The sequence below is a fragment of the Paralichthys olivaceus genome, chromosome 12 (genome assembly GCF_024713975.1).
Source record: "Paralichthys olivaceus isolate ysfri-2021 chromosome 12, ASM2471397v2, whole genome shotgun sequence".
NCBI classification, from domain to species: domain Eukaryota; kingdom Metazoa; phylum Chordata; class Actinopteri; order Pleuronectiformes; family Paralichthyidae; genus Paralichthys; species Paralichthys olivaceus.
Window position 1 is genome coordinate 7,116,858 of NC_091104.1, and position 24,447 is coordinate 7,141,304.

The following is a 24,447-nucleotide window of genomic DNA, read 5'->3' on the forward strand; positions in this document are numbered from 1 at the left end:
GATCATGTCACATCGCTATCTTTTGTTTACAGGAGGGAAAAAATGTAGAAGTGATAAATCGATCCAGTTCCAAACCTGTTTATAATGTGTCATATACAAAAACATGCTGCTTCAAAATAAAAACTGCAATGTTATCGATATGGTTTACAAATAGAGTTGTATTTTTAACTCCTGTGCCTGTGCTCCACTCGCTTACAGTGAGTTGAAAATAAACAGTGGGTAATTAGAGGACAGTGCTGGTGGTGTTGATCTAACTGGGGTTAGACTGGTGCTTTGAGTGTAAACAGTGAGGCCTGAACCTCAGGTACAGAACTGACTGAGCACAACACAACCCTCAGAGGAAGATACAGTATTTACAGTAGGTTTATTAATAGAACTTTTTAATGTCCACTTGTCCACACAAAACGGGGACTTTTTCAAAAAGTAGAAAATCGCCTCATCCTATAAACCCTGTCGCGAGCTGTGATGTTGCTTCATGTGAACAGTCAGACTCGCTTGTGTTTGGCCTGAGAAAACACCAGAAAATATTTCATCTTCAAAGGCTGCCAGACTGCACCCCACCGAGCATAATTCAATGCTATTCTTGTGAGGAATGTCCAAATAAAACAATGCGGCAGCAGAGAATAAACTGTACACAGGACGCTGAATATGTCATGACATGCCCTAAACGATGTTGGGAGGAATTTCACCAGGCATCCAGGTTTACTTCAAAAGGAAACAGGAACAGGAATTCAAAAAGTGTTTGCTTGGTGTAAACACGTAAATGACCTACATGTACAGTCGTATTAAAAACAAACCACTTTTTTGGGGGGATTTTTCCTTTATGTGAGAGTTTACATTTGAAACTGGCAGGAAAGACCGGCGTGGGACATGCAACGAATATAACCCAACGCATGGCAATTCAATTAAACCAGTTCTAACCTTTAATATTGCAAGTTCAATACAATATAATGTGTAATGACTTGATATGAACTTTGTATTTGTTACAAGAATAGTCAGATGCCCATGATCGATCAGGAGTGAAGTCAGTTGTTCTGATAATTTTCAATTTGAGAGTTTTTAGTTGTGTCGAATCCTGTACAACAATAATGGCGGGATGAAATAAAGAAGGCTGCATCATCCCAGTCTTTAAGGTTACAAGTGACATATCAAACATCTCACCTGGAAGTAGAGGCCAACGGTTGGTCGTGCCATCAGGTTGTTGAAATGTTCGTGGAAGTCCTTGTTGAGGATATCCTGAGACAGGGTCTCGTACGGGTCGAACGCCTGCTCCTACAAACACACAGAAAATACTGACAGTTAATACTGACACCCACAATAACACAGTATTCCTACATGATGATGATGCTGATGCTCAGATTCAGGCAGTAATAGATTGAAGATCCTTCGTCAAAGAAATAATTGTACAAGGACCTGTCTAATAACAGTAACAAACTTCTTTCATCGAGTCTTAAACTTCATCAACTCTCTGGTTTTACAGTTTGACCTTCAAGTATCTTAGTTATTGTGATGTGATGTAAATAAGCTCAGGAGCAGAGTCACTTTAATTCTACAGACATTTGTAATGTATCACAATTTACTTTAACGGAGCAACTTCTGCTTTGTTATGGTTATCTTCCATACCTCTGCTAGATCTTCAAAGCAGCTGCCCACCAGCGGATGAGGACTGCCGTCAGCGGTCATCTCCACGGCGTCTTCGATCAGTCCAAGCAGCTTCACCGTCAGCTCGTGGATGTCCAGGATGTTACTGAAGATCACCTCCACATCCTGCAACAAGACAAGATAGTCTGAATCCTTAAACCTGGTTGGGGGGGGGGGGGGCGACTTTAGCTATGATGATGAAAAAGACACTGTATGATGTGAAGGACACAGGTGCATGCTGCTGCTCTGAAAACAACTGGAGGTTAGATATCGTAGTGATCAGCCAGATGTTCGATCTGCAGCGGTGACTGACACAAACATCATGCAGGAAAGAAAAGCACTTGGAAATTCTTCGAGCCTTTCTGACATTTATGTCAACTTCCTGTGCGTCTAACTTTCTCCAATATATCATATTACTGCTATTGTATACACCTTCTTTACCTTGATGTATGTTTACTTATATTTTATTGAGGAACTTTACTTCATACTTCTTCTGCTTGTATCTAAACTTTATCCTATAGTAGGTCATGTTTTTGTATTTGTGTATTTCCTTTGTAAATCAGGCACAGTTTGGTTTGAGGACGACTTTCGTAATTTTGTTGTACTTAGTTTGAGTTCGTATATAAACACTCCAGTAGTTGCCTGTCAATTGTTCCATTTTTTAAGCTTTCTTAAGTGTCAACATAATAAAAATTTACTGCAAACGGAAACTTCTAATTGCTAATTCCGCATAGTTTTTATGGTGCCAATTTAGCAAAGTACTAACTTGAATTTTGTCTGAGGAAATCTGCATGGATAATAGAAAAAATGTCTTTAATTACCATGGAAATGCAAAAACAATCAGGCTCCTTTAGTGAATGTAAACATGGTGAATGTGTTACACAATGAATGCGTCGCAGGGTGTAGCTTTAAGTGCCCCCATTCTCAGTCAACGTCCCTTGGATAAATAAACACTAAAAAAAGAAGTACGTGGTGAGACCAAACTCTAAACAACAACAGGCTCAGTTTGCCTGAAGAAAATCATTAGTCAAGCAGATGAGAGCCCTAAAATAGCACAGAGTGATTATTGACTGCAGAAGTCTGAATAGGAGTTCAGTGCTGTCATTATTTGACCGTGATACTGTCTTGACATCACAAAGTAATTTCAGATTACAGTACGCTGCTTTCAACAGACATAATTGAGGTTATTTTGGCGAGGGATGCAGATGTTGTTCCTGTCTCAACATAATTGCATGTTCTGCGTTCCAAGGGGCCTCACAAAGGTTTATCCTCCTCACCCAAATGATGCCACAAATTACCCAACCCAAAATATGCAAAGCCACAGCGACCCATTAAACTCGTCTTTCCATTCACTTCTTCTCAACCCAAAGACCCACTGTTTAACTCCCGGCTCGTACCCAAACTTTTTAAAGTCTGTTCTAGGGAATTTCGAGGACTTAATTGCTAAATTAGACACGGGGGATATCAGTAATTTGTTTCCTTGGTTAACCCTCGGAGAAAGATATGAATGTCAATTTACTGTTCACTGTGTCAGAGAGCGTGGTTAGTGCCTCGGGAGACGATACAAAATTGTTTGTCAGGGATGGATATTATCGGCTGCTTGAAGGGACCTTTTACATTCAGGGTGATTGTTTTAACGGTCAAGTTTTCCACCTGAAAGCTGTCAAATCACTGCGTGAGAGTAATTCAGCGTTGGTTCCCTCCTGCTCCACGAGGCTGATTACCAGTTAGCCGATTACAGACTTTCAACTGTAATCTTTAAATGTTCTTACGCTGGATTTAGCCGTAATAGGTTTGTAATTAGGTTTACAGCTAAAAAACCTGAGTGTTTGTTTTCAAGTCAGCTTTAAAGTAAGCCGACCACAGCTACGGTATTCAGCACAGGAGTTATGTCTTTATACTTTTCATCTGTATCTGGTGTATAAAGCTGTTGGGGATGACGATGGGTTGTTTTACAAGTCACATAATAACACTGGGAAACAGCCATCACTTAACACTTGCTTAATATGCAACAGTGAAAGTTCCATATGCTGCGTACTAGTACTCAGCTGCTTTCAGACTTGAACTTCACACATGAAGAACGCAGTCGGAGATGGTCTGGGTCAGATGCGCTCAAACAAACAGGAAAATGACAAGAGCGTTCAGGTGCGGGGCGGGGGGGGGCGCAGCAGGCCGGAGACGACGCATCAAGTCGGCTGGTGAAATAAAGTTTGTGTTTACAGCATTCTCTCGACATTTTCCTGTTGGATCTCCCTCAGACATTCACCATAGTTTTAACATGGAGCCACAAGCAACTGACCGGAACATCATTCTCTCATACAGTGAAAACAGAATGTTAATGATGAGTTTGCTCTGGACTCAATGAAGCGTGGTCAGTGATTCTGCACAACAGCATGTTTACATGGGAGACAGGTGTATGATAATTATCCCTCTTCTGATCAAAGCATCTAAAGGAGTAATAAACAATTTTGAGATTTGAACGTTTTTTTAAATTAACTGTACAGGTCTTCCCCACCTGAGCCGTGAAAATGTTTGGGTTGGACAGGAAGTGATGGCGGAACACTTTGATGATGAGGTCGAGTTCTCGTAGATACTGCCGCTCCTCTGCAATTTCAAGCCTCACCAGGTCGTCGTACGTGAGCTCCCCGGAGGAGGACGGCTCCTCTGTGCCCTGAGACATCAGGCCGATGTCCTCCTCCTGGTCAAACATGTCCATCAACACCTGGAAACACAAAAATTATTATCAACCAATAGATGATTAAAAGCAACTTCTGTCTTCCCTTGTGATGTCTGACAGAGCTCTCACCTTGTCTGCGCACATGGACACCTTGATGTCCTGTTGGTTGATTTCATAGTTCCGAATGTTGCCAACATAGTTTCCTGCCAGTTTCAGGATGTCTGCTGATATGTATTCGAGCACGGCCACGATGTAGAGGGACACGTGGTAGTCAACTTTGTAGCCCAAAACCTCCTGTTGGATAAATAATAGCAGGATTAGCACAAAGAGTATTAAGTGTTAGACAAGGGTCAAACAGCAGTTCGAAAATCATTTCAACCTGCATGAAGGAGCAGATGACTTCAGGGAATTTCAAATAGTATGAGCCAAGCTGTCAAAACATTATGCTAGATTAGATTATAAATATTTCCCAGCAACTACCAAAACATCCTGGCATTCACGTCAGAGTATGTCTTTAAAAGAAGTGTGAGTGCTGTGTGATATTTGTGAAATGGAAAAAGTTGAATATCCCCCAAAAAAACTAGAATATAAAGCTTCATATCTTTGACAGAGAGACTGGCGGAGTCGTCAGGAGGTGTTACCTTCAGCAGTGGGTGTATCTTGTCCACAGGGAGAAGTAAGGGGTTTCTCCTCTTGCGTTTCCCAATAGCCGACTGGGCGTCTCCAATCGCCCACTTATCAATAGGGTGGGGAAAGGTTTTCTGGACACGTTCCTGGTGAGAGAAGAGAGGAAAATGTATTCCTCTCGAAATACTCAAGAAATAAAGGATGATTACGTGGCTGCATTGCACAAAGCGTGTCAATTTCTTAAGTGAGAGGAAGTTTCTTCTTTTAAAAAAATCTTATCTCATCTCATAAAAGTGTCATTTTAAAGCTGCTGATAGTTGAGGTGAAACTCAACTTTCAAGAAGATGCATTCCCCTTAATATCTTGCTCTTTATTTATATTCATCTTCGCCAAGGAGGATGTGTCAGCGTTTGTTTGTCTGTCAGCAGATAAACTACAGGACAGATTACCTCGAAACTTGGCTGTGGGACGAGATTTGGGTCAGGGAAGAATCCCTCATAGTTTGGATTTAGGGAGACTATTGAGCCTTGGCGGAGGTATTCTCTCTGCTGAGTGCCATTCTAGTTACATATTCTGAAGTGCGGCGCTACTCAAGAGGCCGTACCTCTACATCCTGCACAGAGCGAGGCTGGGCCACACACAGCATGTTGAGCAGCTGCAGGATCAGCTCCTCGATGTACTGCAGCGCGTCCTCCTTCGCCTTGAGGTTTGGGTGGACCTGCTTCTGTACCTGGATGTAACGGACAAACGAAAAAAGAGAAACAGCCGCTTGAAAGAGGTTTTATCAGCTCTCATCTTCCTTTATGAAAAAAAGACTGTCCCGCACCATTCCCATGATAACAACTGAAACTGTGTAATATGTGAAACTGATAGTAACACCTGGTATGATTCACCTCAACAACAAATTCAGACAATGACTGAGCACTAACTCCATTTGTCAGTCTAAGGGGCCACCTTGGTGATTTTTAAGTTTCAGTTTAGTTACTTCAAAACATGTATGACATTCATTGAAGCCCTTGTCATCTCATGAGTGTTGACTTGAGGGACTTCATTTAAGCGATTTATCACCTTGAACATTCAGTGACTTTTTACTCAGTATTATTATTATCACCTTAAAATAGATTTAATAAAGAATGAAGAATTGAATGAACAGATCTTTTTTTTTTCTGGTTTCAGTGTAGGTCAGATATCAGAGAATCTAACAACAGAAGTCTGTGTGTTTTCAAATAACCTAACACTGACTTATATTTAGTTTATACTACTTTAAGTATCAAGCCTGGATTACGTCACTTAATTTAAATGTACAGATTTCTTTGTCGAAAGTAGAGAATCAATCTCAAAATACACATTTTTAAAAACAGTGGCAGCAACGATAAGTTTATAATAATTTGCATTTTTGGGGCAAATCTATCAGCAAAATCCTGCAATATCACAACAAATAAATCCTGAGTCTCACATTTAGCTAAAAGAGGCAGCTTAACAACAAATATCTCCACAATGGGGGAGAAACTGATTAAAAGGCTTATTTATTAAATCATCGAGTTTCTCCTTAGCAGTGGGACTCGTGAGGGAGGAACCCAGTCTGGCAGAAGGTGTGGTTTTAGGCGCACACAGCAGAGAAGGTGTGGCTTCATCTGGTTTAAAGTAGAAATAGAAGAACACCTCCAAACCACCCTCCAGCCAACCAAAAGTTGTCGTCATTCAGGCCGTGCCCTTTTTGCAGGAATGCTGTCAGTTGAGATACTATTATAGCAAAGGAGACGTAGAGGGGGAGAAAAAAAAAAACCAGAGAGGAGGTAGAAAAGAGAACCTCACATTCAACTCTCCACACACACACACGAGCATGGCCTGTTCACGTGCTAGTGATGGAATTACCCTGGCATATAGTAAAGTGGGGCATTATGATGACAAAACATTGCCCCCAGATAAAGGAATGTGAGAGGAGAGTGAAAAGGTCAACGCAGACCGGGCTTCATGCATTCTTGTGCTCTGACTTAACAGAGATGCAGCGACAGGCAGGATGTCCCCTCTGTCTCAAGCTTGGAGATATTTGTCTGAGATAAAATCGTAATTCAAAGAAGACAGAGAAAGTTCATAGAAGATCTCTCTCCTCGATCTCATTTGGATTCCCGCAGTGATTCGTTAAAGAGATTCAGATGCTTTTTGAAACAAGAGCTGGAAAATCTGAAGCCACAACGTAGGCCTCATTTACGCTTCTGTACGTCATTTATGTTTTGATGCACACTCACAAGACCCAGCAGTTATAAATAAGACATAAGTTTCAACTCTAGCTGGGAAAAAAAATCAAAGCAGAAGTAGGTTATGAGATATATTCACTCGACCGCAAATAGGCACTTGACCAAATTCCACAGGACACCAGGAGCTGTGAGTCACCACACTGAAACTACGGGGGTTTCCCTCGACTCCATTCACAGAATACTTGGCCGGTTTCTGGGAGGCCCACATCCAACAAGTGCAGTCTATCTCCAACAGTGAGAGGATGGGAGACAGGACAACCCAAAGTCACAAAATCTGATGTAATTTGAATTCAAACTAAAGGAAAATGAATCAAAAATTAAGCAAACCCAGAATTAAAATCTCTATTTTTTGAGTTATTATAAATATTGAATAGAATAGAACATTATCTGTAACAAATGTTATAATCAATTATCTGTTAAAGTCATTTTGCCAATTGAAAATACCAAAAATTAAGCGGTTTCAGCTTGTCGACTTTCTGTGATCACATGATCGTACACTTAAGCAAAAAAACCAAATATCTGCTGGTTTTAGCTTTTCAAATATGAGGACTTGCCACTTTTGAGAACATCAGAAAACAAAGCGGCATTAATTAATAATGAAATCTAAACTAGATGGCAAACTATCATAGTAGAAATGATTATATATATTCATATATATAATGCCAATGTCTATGAGAAATTGGGACATTCCATAGAAAAACAATTGATTGATTAATCCCCCAAAATATTCTTAAAACAAATAGATAATTAAAATAATTCTTAATCTCTTACTCCACCACTGGATGTAGGTTAAGTCATTTAAATGAAAAAGAATCTCGATCACATGTGCTCTTTCACGCACGTCCACTTGTTCCATGTTTTGGTGTTTTGTTTCATGTGTCAGCTCCATTAAGAAGGGAAAGGCTAGCGTACAGGAAGTCCCAGCGCTCGCTCGCTCACTCTCACTTTCCCCCCCCCTCTGCCTTGTTCTCTACCGACACAGAGCGCTGCCCCCGGGGAGAGCAGATCATAGCAGCAGACTGAGAGATATTGATGTGGGTGTATGAGGAGGCAGCAGGCTCATACTACACATACACACTGGAACAGAGCCAACGCCAGGAGAGGGAAAATCAGGATTTACAGACGGGGGGGAAAAAACCCACACACAAGGAATGTTTTATCCACAGCACCTTGCAGCAACATAAGCGTATCCATGTCCAGTAAAAACACTAATATCAGACCACACACACAAACACTGTTTCAGCTGAACAAGTGATCCGGCAATGCACTGAATGTCAGGAAGATTCCTCACAGTTGCTCTGCACCACAGACTCTATATAAAGATGGACAACGTGCTTTTGACATCATCTGGAGCCAGAAGCTTTGCAGCGCAGATCGTGGTGTGCAGTCAGAGCATCATGTTCCAACACAATCAACTGTGAGTCAGTTTACGCCGTCAATCGTGACATTTCCCCCCATTATTGTAGCATCTATCAAGAAATTAAAACCAAACATTTAAGAAACATGAACACCAAATGACAGAAATCACCGTTGAGAAAAACGTACTTAACGTGTACTTTGACTTTTTAGTTTGGTCCATGTCCCATTTACTAAAATGGAGGAAGTGGGGTTAATGATCTACACTGCAGCCAGCCACTGAGGGGAAATCAAGCCGATTTGGTTTCACGTTAACGGAGCCGTCACGTTGACCATCTTTACATACAGCATTGATAAACTGGCACTGAGAGCAGCAGTGAACTAACAAAATCTGCTATTTGCTAAAAATAGTTTGATCAATTTTAAGATTAGATATTAAAATGATTGTTTGATTAACAGAATTATAATTGGCAATAATCTTTGGGCAGTTGGTCGAACAAGAGGTTTCTCCCCGACCATTAGGAAATGTATGAAAATTGCGTAATAAAGAAAAAAATAACTCAAGTGCTGTTGGTCATGTGATTCATGATTTGATTAATTATCGCATGATAAGAAATTATTTTCCCATTTAAGGATGAACACTTCAAAAGAATATTCCCCTAAATATCTGCTTCTCACACTCATTGCTCATATATGGTATCATTGCAGTAGATGGTGTACAGTGACTTAAAAGGGAAAGATCTCATCATTCAAGTGGAACGGTACACGCGGTACACGCAGTACACACAGTACACGCAGGACACGCAGGACACGCAGTACACGCAGTACACGCAGTACACACAGTACCATCCATCCAAACATTTTACCTCAGAAGATTTTATTACCTCAAAGTGCAACCTCGTTAAAAGTATCTGACAAAGAAACACTAGATTGTGTCTGTGTTGAAGCCTACATGAGCCACCACACAAACATTAGTAACTCCATGTATAATACAAGCATTTTATTTTTATTAAAGAAGATTTTTTTTAGCGCAGAAGTAAATATCATTCGGCGCCAAATTACTTAAGATTAAGGATGCGACTACAAATTATTTTTAAGTGACATGATTGATTGAACTCATTTCTCTTTCTAGAAAAGCATCAGTTCCTTACACTTGAGTTTGAGTATTATTCGATCGAGACAATCGTTGCAGAAGAATGTTTCCCGGCAGATCAATTGACTTTTCAGTTCATCAACTAATCACTAAATGTAAACGCTGGGCTATCCACACCCGATAAACACTGACCTGCTCCATTAATGACTGAATAAAAACACAGTTATTGTATTTCCAAAGCAAAACTACTTTAATAAACAACTTGTGCTTGAGACACAAATCATTGATTGTATTTACTGTAAAAAGGTCACGTTTATTAAACAAGCCCGTTATTAAATTGTTAGATTTATCTTTCATTGAAGAAAATGTATTTTTATTGCAGGGGTAGATTTGCCCACCACATGTCAACAGACAAAGAGATGCAGGTCACCACTACACAGCTTTCTACTCAGCTTGCATCCTGTTTCATCAGAAGGTGCATGCACGTCAACTGTAAGCAAATGATCAAGTGGTGTTGTGTGAGTCAGTGGTTTAAAAAAAAACAAAAAACAGAAGGTTGGAGGTAATAATAGAGGCCGGACAGTGTTAATACAGGGTTAACATTTCTAATCCAATTGATTATTCTCCTGTCTGTGTATATGGGCCTGCATCAGGCTCAGGTTGCTGGTAATGTGGCTTTGAGTGTGTGTGTGTGTGTGTGTGTGTGTGTGTGTGTGTGTGTGTGTGTGTGTGTGTGTGTGTGTGTGTGTGTGTGTGTGTGTGTGTGTGTGTGTGTGTGAGAGTGGTGGGGGTAGGGCTTGTTATTAAACCTGAGCATGTGTCACTGTTTGTGATTCATGCCATGACATCATCTGCCATTACAACCACTGTCTGGGGAACCATAGGGCAGAGATCGGCTCTGAGACAACAGGCGCACGCACGCACGCACGCACACACACACGCACAAACACGTACGCCCACACACACACGCACACACACACACGCACACACAAAAGAAAAAGAGACATAAACAAACATAATCATTTAGACACAGAAATAGAAACACAGATGCACCAAGCTAAACTCTTGATGACAAACAAACACATCCTCAGAACAGGGAAACACACAGACACACTCCCCTGACATTTAGCAAGCCCCCCTCACATTCAGATCATAAAGACAGAAGTCGGCTGGCGTGCCATCAACAGCATGCGACCTTGCCGTGACCTCGGTCTGACCTGACCCGGTGACCCCTGTGTCCACCCATCCTCTGTCTGAACCCCATCTGAGGACGAGCCGAGGTTCACAGACCTGATTCAATACTCAGGGTAGGGTGGGGTGGGTTTGCCTGCGCTCTTCTCAGAGGAAGGCCTGGGGCTGGTGCACACAGGAAGTGCAACCTGTTACAAGGAACATCCTGTCCGATCAACACAAAGCTCATTGCTGAGACGAGGTATTAAACTGATGATGTGAGACCCACAGGGTTCAGCGTGTGTCATATACTGAGAAACTTTCTACTCATCTTCGACTAAAGGGACATAAAGGATGACGTTAAGGAGTTAAGTGCTCGATTTGACTTTTCTTTACCTGTTTTTTTATCTTTACTTTATCCAGAGAAATACATCCAAGAAAACCAGATTCATTTTGATTAACATCCGATCTAATAACTAACATTGATCAATATGTATTGAAGGAAAATCTCTAATCTCTCGCCATACAAAACGCTTAACAATGATAAAATAAACTAACATATCTATGGATTCATCTTCAGGTAATTGCTCCACACTAAAGATGAAATATTGTGTTACTGCTACAATTAGATCTCTGCAAAGTTAGCAGTTAACAGGAAACCTTTTTGTTTAAGTTAAAAAAATGAAATTTCTTTTAGCGTATAAAACATCAAGGTCAGAAACATCAGAGTAGCTCGAGGTCAGAGGTCACCGGGTCAGTCACCTTCTTAAAGTGAAGATTACTTTATTCAGCTCCAAGATGTGAAAGAAAAGAAAACTAAAAATACACTGACACCAAAATAAACTTGTATGAACTTTGTAAAACCGGTTTGCGCTGATGTCAGCATTATTGGAAGAGACAGCAGATCATACTGGAATCAGCTTTTCCGGCCTCTTCCCAATTTATTTTTATTTGGGGGGGAGGGGATGGGAGTTCTGCCTCCTGGGAGTTGCATTCTTTTTTTGACTGTCGAAACTTGTGACTGAATTATACAATATTAGTGGATTTTTGTCATTTTTAGATATGCTTCCTGAACACTGAACTATTCATAGAGAAACTCCAGAGAGATGGCATGATAATTCAGATGTGGATATTTCTGTGTCAGCTCCCAAACCGAATGATTCCAGCTGGTATATGTGTCCGCGTGCTCGTACACTATACAACTAAAGTTTGTTTCATATATATACACACAACAAGACTGGGCTTGGTGTTAGAGTGAGAGTCATAAACTCGGTGAACTCTGCAGACTCCCGGCTGTATGCTACAAGAGAAGATGAGACAGATAAATACTAGGCACAGTTGTATATGTTAACATAGTTGGACTGGAGCTCATACAGTAAGGCACTGGAGAGGAATCTTATAATAAATCAGTGTCCGATTCTGAAGTGATAACATCTCCGTCTAGCCGGGATAAATGTGGCAGCAAAAGCATCTGACTAAAATTAAAAATAAAAACTGTGCTTTGAGTTTTGCCCTGTGGTGAAGTCATCCTGTCGGAATTTAACTCAGGTTTGGAGGATAAAAGAGGCAACACACTCTCAACCTCTCACACACACACACACACACACAGAACGCACATTTGTAACCTGACCAATCTCAGCTTTAAAAGTCTGTGAGCCTGCGTCTCACGGAGCACAGCAGCCCTGTGAACTCAACATGGCAATGGAATGAAACTGTAACCAGCAAAGCTCTGGTCTTTCTATCGCTGCCAGTGTAACGGCAGACCTGGGGAATGCACAGTTATTATTAACACCGGCGTGTCAGAGGAGAAATGACGCTCTTGTATAGCACCGGGCACGAGCAGCACAGATCTAGAATAGCCAGGACACGCAGACAAACGCTAGACAGACGACACAGACAGAAACTCAGACGGCTACACGTGCTTCAACTACACATGACTGGAAAGTTGAGCTTCATGCCTTTAACTCTGGCATCAAAGTTGACCTTTCAACTATTGACATTACAGGGTAGTTCCACTAAGGGTTAGTTGAGGTTCCTTCTACAACATGCTAACATTAAAAAACACTTTTAATGTCTTCATTAGACAGCAACACTGGGGAGATGACAGGAGGTGATGTAGGGGGATGCAAGAAGGGTCCCAGTTTCAGCAGATACCCAGGAGATTTTCATGTATCAGGTGCTTCACAGTACCTCACTATGCTATGTTTGCAGATAGGTTTGCATTTCTCACATATACAAATCACATGTTCTGTCAGGCTAAGAAAAAATATTCAATTGAAGATATTATAAAACAAAGAAGGTTCAGCTGAAACACAAATATTGGGCATATAATACGCTTAATAAATAACATAAAAGCTACACCGCTTAATAGCTGGCAATTAGTTTGTGAAAGGTCAGTAAATATTGGCTGTAACTCCTGAGTCTTATCCGTCTTACTCGTGAGGCCTTTGTGCCGGTGATCAACCAGCAGCTGAAGGTGACATTTTTTTCCAACTCTCTCAGCTGTTTGATCATAAACGTACTTCTCCGCTCCAACCTCTGAGGTGTGTTTACTCATCAACAGGTCTCCTTTAATCCTCCTCACAACAATCTCAATCACTCTCAGAGGTGGAGTCATCCACCGCAGCTCCTTCTGACAAGGAACCCTCCAGTGGACAGCTGTGAAAAACAGCGAGTCACAGTCTGTCAAAACCATAACAAACCTCTCTTGCGTCAATCTCTGACAGGCTTTCCCTCGGGCAGTTGTGTAACAAGTTGAGACAATGAAACCGCGGTACCACGGCCCACCACCTGCTCGCTCAGTTTCACCTGATTCATCGCACCCTCTCTACCGCGCTACTGACAACTGTCGCAAATGACAGCAGTGTTATTTATAAACATGATGTTGCTATATGGCTAATTCCATTGCTGCTTAGCTCAGTGGGCACTAAGTGATACTTGAATTAAAGTATTAAAAGCCAACGTCAACAATGTGAGACAAAGTCCCTGTCATAACACGCCCAGGGCCTGGAGAGCCAAACTATTTGGATAAAATCTGAATAATTCATAGCCAAATAAAAATTATTTCCCCAAGTGGTGGTTTTAATGTTAAATCTTAAAACCACTGCAAATGAAAAGAAAGGACAGATTTAGTGAGTTAATAACTGATCTGGCTGCAAAAAAGTAGAGGATAGACTAATTGTTAAGAAACTTTATCAAAACACAGCACAAAAAGTAAGTGAGGACTCTGTCATGAGGGACAGATATGCATGTTTCTTGCTGTGAAAATAAGTTTGGTCTGGAGGACTTTCATCTCTAAAAACACAAATATATTCAGACCCCTCAAAGACCTCAGACTGTGAGGTTCCTACTGTACTGCCTTCATTACACAAGTATTCCAGACTCTGGTTGTTATATGAGCTTGGACAGAATAAAAGAGGTAAACAACTATTTGGATAATTGATTAAATGTTAAAGTAAAATGCCAAACATTCCCCAGCTCAGGCTTCTCAGTTGTGAGGACTTGTTTTTTTTTCTATTTGCCTTGTGTGATGTAAACTTAGTCAGTGCTGTGAGCAAAGAAAAACATTATTATATCACCATAGGCTTTCAGAGAAAGTTATTCTTAATTATGATCTGAAACATTATAGATTTATCAAAAAATCAAGAGAATGATTGTCCTATTACTCGATGATGAAAGCTTTGGCCCTACTTAAAACATTTGTCTACAGCAGAAAACAAGTGAATTGTTATTTCAAGTTGTTATTGAGTTATTAGCTGGAACGAACATTGATGGGGAAAAACCATCAGTAAGTCTAGTCTGAACCATGTGCATGCTGTGCCATCCTCATGTATCATAGCATCATTATGGCTGCTCAAAGCGCAGGATCCCAACCAGCATGAAACCTCTGCAAAAAAAACTAAACATTTTCACTTTGCACAGCAACACAGAGAACAGAAAATAAAGCCGTTGACGACGATCGGGGAGAAGCCACGATGATGCAAGACGAGGGAGAGTCAAAAAGGAACTGATACAGGTCAATCCTGCTGACCAAGGACATTAAAATCCCGTCATTAAAGTTTTAATGGGACTCGTGAGAATGATGTTGTGTTTCTTGAGAAAAAGGAGGGAAACCTGACATGTAAGCAGCGGCTGGAGGCCTTGGTATCTGCAGGGATGAGGCATATTTACTGTTATACCAAATGAGGAAGACATAATGAGGTTGGCAGCATTACCACACAAATTATGTTTTGAAGTGCCTTTCTGCTACCAGGGTGAAAACCAAATTAGTACTTAACTTGTTTAACATCAACACCGTGCAAGTTATCAGTGTGTTTCTATTTACCCTCAAAACTATGAAACATGACAGCGATGGATCCTGGTGCCGTAGAAGCTGATTAAAACTGATCGACTTCTTGAAACAAACTATGAGAAAAAGGGTGTTCTTTGATTTAGTGAGAGGACTTGGTGAATAAACACACTACATGCAGGTCCACTGTCACAGAAGACGGGGACAGCATTGTCAACTGGAGTGATGATCAGTGACCCATAAAACATCAACTACTTTCAATTAATTGGATTTTTTTTTTTGCTTTTGGTTTCATGAGGAAATCTGCAGGCTTTGCTCATAATAACAACACTGATAAGTGAAGTTGGGGAATAACTAGTGACTGTATTTGTGAGATGCAGATGAGACTGGTGCTCAAATGAAATCCTGCAGCGTGTGAATGTGTTTTGCAAGAGTCCGGGGAGATGGTTAAAAAAAAACAACTTTGGGTTTGTTTCAAGCAGAGAGCAGCGTTTACCTTTCTTAAAGCTGGCACGAAGAGGCCTCTCCATTTGTGACTGTTCTCGTCACTCGAAAAGTCGTAGATCTGCTGGGGCTGCATCGCTGTAGCGGCTCCTGGCGTGGCCGTGATCCGGGCTGAACTGTCAGCATCGGCCCCGGGTAGATAGTCCTGGTGGGTGGGTCAGTCCGGGGGGGCAGGCACGGCGGGACAGAAAGAGCCAAACCGACTAAGAGTGTCGCTACGCTAGGCTGCGAGTCCGGGGTCGAGTCGGAAAAAGCAGCGAAACATAAGCTGCAAAAGAAAACAAGCACATGTAGCTATAAAGTTAACTCGCTAGCTCGGCTGCTAGCTCGCTAGCCTGCTGCTGCTGCTGTAAACACGGGACTAACTCAGAAGCTAACAGCTAACAACAACGCTGCTAAGTGTTGTTCTTGCTGCTTGTTTAGAAAATTACCAACAGGCACATTAAGTTCACTTTCACGACACGACGCCGGGGAGCAGCTTCCCGCCGGTCGGCCGCAGCTACAAGTCGCGCTTGGTTGTTTTTCCTTTCCCCGAACACCTGTAACGTTAGCGGGGCTAGCGTCGTAGCCGCGCAGCTAGCTGGTGCTCGCACAGGCTGCCGCCGCCGCCGCTGGCCTCGCTGCGCTCCCGAGTTTTATGTTGTGGCACACGGACCCTTCGGCTCCACACAAGGCACACGGTCTCCTGCGCTGGCCGCCCAGCGTTCAGACATCTTCTCCAGGGCGGCGATCGAGCGCTGAATCCCCGCCGGAGGAGACGGCGGCCGGTCCGGGACGCATCTGCGAGCGGAGCAGTTCTCGGTGTTGGTCGGTGCGTGAAGTGGAAGATGTTCGCAGCAACTCTCCTCCGCCGCCTGTCTGTCTGTCTGTCCCTGTGTGTTAGTGTGTGTGTGTGTGTGTCCCTCTGTGTGTGTGTGTGTGTGTCCCTCTGTGTGTGTGTGTGTCTGCCGCTGTCAGGCACGCACGCTGCGTAATTCCACATTTTATTGGTCGACACCAAAAAAAAAAAAAAAACAAGGCTGGACTTTCTGTGCCATCGTTACTGATGTCTGCAGAAAGAAACACAAACAAACTCAGATTTGCACTCGTCCTCTCTCCTGGTGCAGCTGAGGAGAGTTTACAAAAACACGCGAGACACACACACACACATTCAATGCGACAGACGCGTTAAAGCGAAGGACAGACACTTTATTGTGTGGCAGTGATCAAACACAATAGGTGGTTTAGGCAGCAACGTGTGATTTATACACATTTTGAGCTCGTTCGTGATGTTTCTGTTCGATTCTGCCTCCGCGTGGTCAAACTGTACAAGTGCCTGAAGTGAACAGCTGCTGAAACCAAACAGGTCACATCTGGAGAACAAAAAACAACTTCACTGTTATTTTCCTTTCGTTGTTTGCGTGGGAATACGCGCATAACATCTCTGTGTCGTTTCTGATAATAAAAGAAGTGACTTAGATCAATATACAATAATGATATAACAAGATGGTATTTCAACATTTCATGGCTTGAATCTCAAACATTTGTGCATTTGCTTTACAAAAATACACACATTTGGTAAAAAAAAAAAATACTCTGACATGATCATGCGAAATAAGGTAAAACATTTTTTACAGTCTTTCTATATAAACTGTGCGTTTCATTCCAAAATGAGTTAGAAATATATCTAATATCTCATAAGGGATGGTTAAAAAATTGTTTTAAATATTTTTGTTTGCAGTATAATTCATTTTCTTTGCCTAAAACTGTATCAGAATTGATTTATAGCAATTAGGAGAGAAGCTCATTTAACTGTAGGGTGTGCAATACTCAAACGACAGAAATAAACTGTTTTCATAGACTGAGAAGCTGAGAAACACAACCAGACAAGAAAGTGGTAATTTTCCCCAAAAAGTTATGTTCACATTGATTTCAACATGTTTGTGTGATTAAATTATTCCTATTCTAAAGTTCCAAACTGATGATCCATTCATTAGAGCTTAAAAACCTTTCACTTTCACTTACAGTCACTCTGGCAGAAAGGTAGTTGAGAAAAATGGACAATTACTTTAAAACGTGGTGGAATAGACATATTATACAACCTGAGGAAGTTTAAGTAAAAACAGTCAGAAAATATAATTAAGTCACAGATATCTCATGTCACATGACCCTTAATTAAGGCTTAACTTGTTATAAAAACATCACATTGCTGCTGATGTAGTGACAGTTAAACATGTCAGTTTCACGCTGCAGTTTTTGGTTTTGCTGTTGTCCTTCTAGCGATCACCAAACTTCTCTACAGCGAGAAGCGGCTGTCCACCTCGTCTGCGACCATCTCAGCGATGGCGAGGGAGGAGGTGGCCGCTGGAGAGGGAGCGTTACGCACGTGGAGCACCCGGCTGCCCACGTCCCCAACGCCGCCATCAAACACGAAGTCGTCCACAAGGTTGCCGGCCCGGTCAAGGGCTTGAGCTCGGACTCCTGAGGGGCCCCTGGAGAGGGAGACAACCAGAGTTATGTTTGCATCTGTTTGATATTTATTTAGCAGGATTATGCAAAAACTAATCAACCAATTTCCATGGAAGAACCCATTAAAATCTGGTGGGGTTCTGGATCAGGGTACGGATCCAGGATTTTACTTTTCACTAAGTATTTCTAGAAACCAGAAAATCTGTTGATACCTAAATAGTGTAATATACTTCAGTTACTCTAAAAACTACATTTACTGCCTCAAATTTACAACCACTCACATATTATCTGTATTTAAGAGTGTGAGGGTATTTAATAAAATACATTGAGTGTATGTTCTGGTGAAAGTTATCAGGATATTGACATGTTCTATGCCAGTGAATCATTTCCAGTGAGAAACATGCCGTCTTCACTTAGAGACTATTTTTACAGTGGAGTACAGAGGACTGATAGAGAGCGCCGTCACATGGTGCAACAACAATCACCTGACTTTGTTAAGCTTTGTTGTTCTTGCTGTATCTCTACTGTACTAGTGAGCAAGGTCAATGAGACAAGCAGAAAAACTGCGTCAGTGTTTTTAATGTGTTCAGACGCAGCGCCGATGAATCCGGTTGTGACTGAGGTTGTGACCGTGTGAGAGTCGACAGTTCTTCAAATATGGATGTTGCTGCAAAGAAGCTGTGAATTCTAAAAGATGGAAGCTTTGCATGTTTCTTCAACTCAGCAGCACAACATCAATGCAGATGTCACAGTTTCATGGTGGGCACAAGAGACTAATGTCAGCTATTCACTATTTAAAGGTCCAGTGTGTAAGATTTAGGTGAAAGGGAACTATTGGCAGAAATTTAATGTAGAATAATTCTCATTATGTTTTCACAAGTTCATTTAATCTAAATTGTATGAATTGTAGTTTTCTTTACCCTAGAAAATACTCTTTATGTTCAGATACTTTATACTTACATCGAGGGGACCCTCTCTACTGAGGCCGCCATGTTTTTTACATTAGTCCAGACTGAACAAACTAAACACCTTTTGAGTTTTTATGACAATTAAAGCTACCGCAGGTTCTTTTTCATGTTTGGAAGGAGAGGGTGAGGTGAGGGGTGTTAAGCTGCAACATGCAACTTCACCACTAGATGTCACTAAATTCTACACACTGCACCTTTAATTAAATGTGAAAGATGGTGGAATTAATGCTTTTAGGTTATGGTGTTGAATAAAGGCCAGAAAATAATATTTTTTCACATTCAAATGTTGATCTTTGACCTTTTAGATATAAATTTGTTATCACTTCATTTTACCCAATTAGACGTTGTCTCATGAGGTTAACCTGACCTTGACCTTTAAAATCTAGTCAGTTCTATTGGACGGTACAAGTTTGATATTTTACTTTTAGAAGAGATGCTGTATTTCATTTATTTTATCTTCTTGTATCATCGCTCTACCTGAGAACATCACTCCGTGAGAGTTCAGGAATGTACTTCTGCAGGATTTTAACCTGCGCACCGATGAAAATGCCTCTGTACATTTCTCCAATCCCATACGGTATGTTCTTCAGCACGAGCTTCTGAAGGCCCCTGCAGCATGAAAAGAAAATGATTTAATATTCAGTGTGAATCACATCATAATATAAAGTCTCTGTTGTGTTACTGTGTAATTTGTGGGTTAAACTGCAGAGTTCAGAAACAAAATACTTTTCAAAATGAAGTACCAAGCCATAACACAAAGACGACAGTAAGAGCAGATATATTTTGATGTCGTACCTGAATGAGAGTGCATCTACAAAGTCTTTGGGATTGAAGTCGTACACTTTGTAACCCTCCCTCTTGAAGGCAAGCACCGCGTTGGGCCCGAGCCAAACGCTTCCGTCCATCCGTGGGGTGAAGTGAACTCCAAGGAAGGGGAACTGGGGATCAGGAACCTGTAAGAAAATATTAGCAACAGTTAAGCACAAAATGTTTTCAGTTATTATTTAATATAACAGAATGTTTTGAACACATGTATTAATCATGTAAGAGTAAAACAGCTCCCATGGTTTCAAGCTTTCAATTAAACATCCTAAATTAAAGGAATTTATGCTCTTTTTTTCCCCTTAATTGTCTTTTTTATTAAAACATGTTACGGAGATTTTATTACAGTTTACGAATAATTTAATGCTTAAAAATAGAATTATCCGAAATTTTAAAGCTTTTCCAAATTTCTTTCAAAAATATTGGAGCTGAGTTTGTGTGGTGAAATGCAGCTGAACATATTTAGATTCAAGTTATTTTAGCTGTCCCAATCAGATGAGAGAAACGTATGAGGAAGTCCACACTGTTGAAGAACAAATAAACACCATTGCAACTCTCTATATATTAATAAAACACTGTAGGGTTGCTGCTTACTGATCTCATATTATGTGACTATGAGAGTTCCTATAAAGAGTTAAAAAAAGATATCTCTTTCTGCCACATAGGGCCGCCAGAGTCTGACAGATCCTGACACATAAACAGCACCAGGCAGTGCATGAGTAACATCTGTAGATCTAATGATCTATATGGGTTACACGACAGAAAGGGTTTGAACTGGTGGACAGACGGATCTTCAGCAGACTTACGGGGTAGATATTTCCTTTGACCAAGTAGTGTTTCTCTGGTTTCAGGACCAAATAGTCTCCTCTGAAGGGGACGATCCGCGGCTCCCGACTGCACCCAGATATCTGCGACAGGCGGTCTGAGTACAGACCTCCACAGGTCAGGACATAACGACACCGCACCTCGTTACCCTGACAAAACAGAACAGTGCAAAGGATGCAAAGACCAGGACAGAGTCTAAACACTATGATGGTTTAATCTGCAGGAGTCTCACCTTCTTGTCTCTGATCGCAATCGGATATTTCATTCCTGCGAATGGAATAAAATAAAACACGTAAACCTTTTCAAGTAATAACCCAAACTAAACTTATTACCTCAATATGAGCAGAATGTGTCTCTTGTAATTATGTTGACAGTTGAGACATGAGTCTATGGGACCTGTCTTTACCTTCAGTACTTCCAGCTGAGCTCTCCTTGACCATGGAAATGTCTTTGACCTCATAATCAGTCACCACCGTGCCACCTGCCTCCTCAAAGTCTTTGCCGTACTGGAGAGCCACCATTCTCCAGTCCACGATGCCGGTGTACGGTGAGTCCAAGGCCATGATACCCTGAACAGACGACACGCAGTGAGCCTGAGCTGATGTCTTTTCTCTGGTGTGAATGAAAACATTGAAGTGTCTTACTCTGCAGTAGGGCTCTCGCTCTCGGATGGCCTTGCCGTCGATGATGCTGAGGTCCCGCACATTGTTCTTCATCCCACGCTCATACAGAGCTTTCAGTCTGGGTATCTCCTCCTGCTCCACAGCCACAATGAGCTGCCGAAGAAGAAAACAGGGATCAATACTCGATAGACAACAGACTGAGGAGAAATTCTTAGTTGATTTTAGTCCTCTTTAATAATCCTTTCTGTTTGAATTATAATTCAGATTGTACTTTATTTAGTCAACGCTCTCATGAGGCTGCTTTCAGTGGGAAAGTATTCATTCCAAATACTTTTATTTCCGGATTCATTTGAAGTCACTGTGACCTTTGACCACTGACAACAAAACAGTTCGTCTGTGACTCCAAGTCAACATTTGAACCAAATGTGAAGAACCTCCCTCAGGGTGTTACTGACCTTTTGCATTCACAAGATCTCAGTGACATTGACCTTTGACACAAGGAAGGGACGGACGAACAACCGGAAATAATGAGTGTCTCTGAAACTCCTATGGAAAACAAAATGACCCAATTCTATGAAACAAGAGTTGGGTAATTTTCCTTTTCTTCTCCAGTGTGACACAATTCAAACTCATGCTACGTGATCATTACTGGATACTTAATGAAAGCAATTTTCGGTATCTGTTAAAACTTAACAATCAATTGGCGTCTCGTTGCCAAATGGTTAAAGTGCACATCATAAAACAGCAACAGCCATTGTTCATCGAGCAGCTGGGGACATAGTTTCATGTCCTACCTTTCTCTAAACTGTCAAATTAAAAAAAGGCCAAAAAAACAAACAATCATTATATTAATATATAAAATGGAATTCATCACACATTGACAACAATTTTAAAGTTCTTTTGTGCTGAATCTGAAGGTGCAAAATTCTGATTCTGTGAATACTTTTTGTTTAGCCATGAGAATGACGTACGTGAATGTGTTAACGTAATGTACGGACGTGTCTTATTTTTCCAAACAGAGAAGCAAGTTAACTGATTTATCCGAAGTAAACTTGCTGAACTATCTCTGAGCTGGTTTTGAGCACCGGTTCAGACCTTTCCACATCTCTTGTAAGGGAGTCCTTTCTTGTCGCAGTACTCGTAGGCTAAAGTGGCTCCTCGCACACACAGACGGGCCTTCAGAGACCCCGGCGTGTAGTAGATCCCGCTGTGAATGACTCCACTGTTGTGTCCACTCTGGTGCACGGCTGGTGAGAAAAAAGAGAAAGGGCAGAAGAACAGAAGAATTAAAGAGGAGAAAGAAAAAGCCGGTTTTAGTGACACCCACAGAATGACAGAAAAACAAAGGGGTCATTTTTAGATTCTTGATTTTCACACACTCATTTGCTTTCTTGCAGAGTCACATCTTGTTTATACAGTAAATATGGAGCTACATGAAGGTGACACTATTCAGGGTTATTGTTTTCAAAGGCTTCAAAGCAAATTTCAAATCCATGTTGTGTTCATAAATGAGACTAGCAGGACGTATTGTGTTTAATTATGTATTTTATTTATATTTGTAAATGCTTTTTCAGAATCGTATTCATTTAAATAATGTTAAATGTCTGACTTTCACTTTTGAAAGTATTTCATGGAACGTGTCGTGTTCCAAAAAAAGAATCCTGGACCACACTTCCTTCACCATAACAGCAACTGTCAAACCTCCACCCACCGAGCTCCTTCTCTTTCTCCACCAGGATGAAGCTGAGGGACGGGTGTCGCTCAATGAGCTCTCTGATTGTGGCCAAACCCACGATGCCTCCCCCCACCACAGCCACATCATATGTGCTGAAAGACAGACGGACACACACGAGGTCACAGGCAGTTCAGATTTATGATGGCTTCTGATAGACAACCGTCTCGACAGGCAGTGAAATGTGCAGGATGTAGTTCAGTGGTCAAATGTCCAACTGTACAGGACTGAATGAGAAAACAATCAACCTTTGAATCTGATGACTGGTGGAAACTCTGGCACAAGTGTTGTTGTTGTTAAAACAGATTTTAGAAAACATCCAGGTCTGTCACAAGTTTCTCTGAAGAGTAAATCCCATCTGTAAATCTAATTTCCACAGTAGACTACAATCCACTGGGAGGACTTAAAAGTGTCAGCAGCAGTTCCAGTTTATCCAACGCGGGATTTCACAAAATATTTGCAAAGAGCTGGAGGAACACAATGTCCAACACAGGAAGAGTGTTTTAAATCACTCATGGAGGCGTGGGAGGCTGGGGGAACAGCCAACATCTTGTTGTCATTTTTGGAAAATAGGAGCCAGGCTTTGAGAAGCAGAAAGATTGAGATAAAGTATGCTGTGAATTGGTGCGTCACAGATGAAACTGAATCGAACTTCGTGGACTTTAAGTCCTTTGTTTGCAATTAAACAGGAACTTTTGTATCAGACATTTTTGAAAACCAATCTGTGGTGAAGCTGGTTTTTCTGGTGTTGTTTACCAAAGTAGACAAGATTGCGTAAAAGTCATGCCCGTAAAAACGTGAACATCTATATTTCACTTCATGCTTGCTTGAAGGAGGAGGGGGGGGGGGGGGGGGGAGGGCCCCATTACATAAACTGCACGGGCCAAAAGATCCTGCAGGTCTAATGTGAAACACATGTTGCAGGCATGAAGTAAACATGAAGTACAGTGCATGAGATCTCATGAGTTGGCGCGCGCGCGCGCACACACACACACACACTTACACACAGCAGAAAAGTTACGTGACCTTCCTCTGGATAGTTTAGGAAGTGACAGAGTTAGAAGTTGGTTACAGGAGGAAGTGCACAGCTCGTCTGCTCGCTGTCATCTCCTCGGTGACATGAGGTGTGAGTTCCTCCCATGAGCCTCAGCAGCCTCCGCTCTCCTGTCAGTCACCTCTTACCTGTGCAGTCTGCAGCTCGCGTCCTTCAGCACGTGGTGCAGCGCGGCGCGAGGAGCCGCTCGGCTCAGGATCCGGATCATTGTGGGTTTTTTTTTAAAAAAGCAGAAAAAAAAACGTCAGGGTCTTTTCTTCATCGTGTGGTTCCTCCTCAGCTCCGTGCTTCCTGCCTCCACTTCCTCCACTTCCTCCTCTTCCTCCCGTAGCCGCTGTAGTTAGCTGCGGAGCTTCGACGC

General features: G+C 41.6%; 2 protein-coding genes across 2 annotated transcripts in view; both read right to left on the reverse strand.

Annotated features, from left to right (window-relative positions):
- The window catches only part of sos2 (son of sevenless homolog 2 (Drosophila)), a 29,559-nt gene extending 12,935 nt beyond the window's left edge, over positions 1-16,624 (reverse strand). Inside the window, exons 1-7 of the mRNA XM_020097927.2 lie at positions 15,607-16,624; positions 5,550-5,675; positions 4,960-5,091; positions 4,448-4,612; positions 4,157-4,363; positions 1,624-1,767; positions 1,162-1,272 (exon numbers count right to left, since the gene is read on the reverse strand). Coding sequence (XP_019953486.1) covers positions 1,162-1,272; positions 1,624-1,767; positions 4,157-4,363; positions 4,448-4,612; positions 4,960-5,091; positions 5,550-5,675; positions 15,607-15,690 — 969 coding nt within the window. The 5' untranslated portion in view covers positions 15,691-16,624. The remainder of the gene's footprint in view (positions 1-1,161; positions 1,273-1,623; positions 1,768-4,156; positions 4,364-4,447; positions 4,613-4,959; positions 5,092-5,549; positions 5,676-15,606) is intronic.
- A 157-nt stretch (positions 16,625-16,781) lies between these two features.
- On the reverse strand, positions 16,782-24,357 carry l2hgdh (L-2-hydroxyglutarate dehydrogenase). Its single transcript, XM_020097949.2, has 10 exons — positions 24,215-24,357; positions 23,012-23,127; positions 22,396-22,547; positions 21,322-21,453; positions 21,084-21,246; positions 20,910-20,944; positions 20,659-20,826; positions 19,826-19,983; positions 19,508-19,639; positions 16,782-18,085 (listed from the first exon to the last, which is right to left on the reverse strand). Exons 1-10 carry the CDS (start codon positions 24,292-24,294, stop codon positions 17,890-17,892), a joined length of 1,332 nt encoding a protein of 443 aa, XP_019953508.2. The 5' UTR covers positions 24,295-24,357; the 3' UTR covers positions 16,782-17,889.
- Positions 24,358-24,447: the final 90 nt, after the last annotated feature.

Bases quoted from the DNA above. Each gene is read 5' to 3' on its own strand.
- l2hgdh (XM_020097949.2), bottom strand. From the start codon at position 24,294: ATGATCCGGATCCTGAGCCGAGCGGCTCCTCGCGCCGCGCTGCACCAC. The intron at 21,247-21,321 runs GTAAGACACTTC...TCGTCTGTTCAG, and splicing joins AGCGAGAGCCCTACTGCAGA to GGTATCATGGCCTTGGACTC. The intron at 19,984-20,658 runs GTAAGTCTGCTG...ATTTTCTTACAG, and splicing joins TCAAAGGAAATATCTACCCC to GTTCCTGATCCCCAGTTCCC.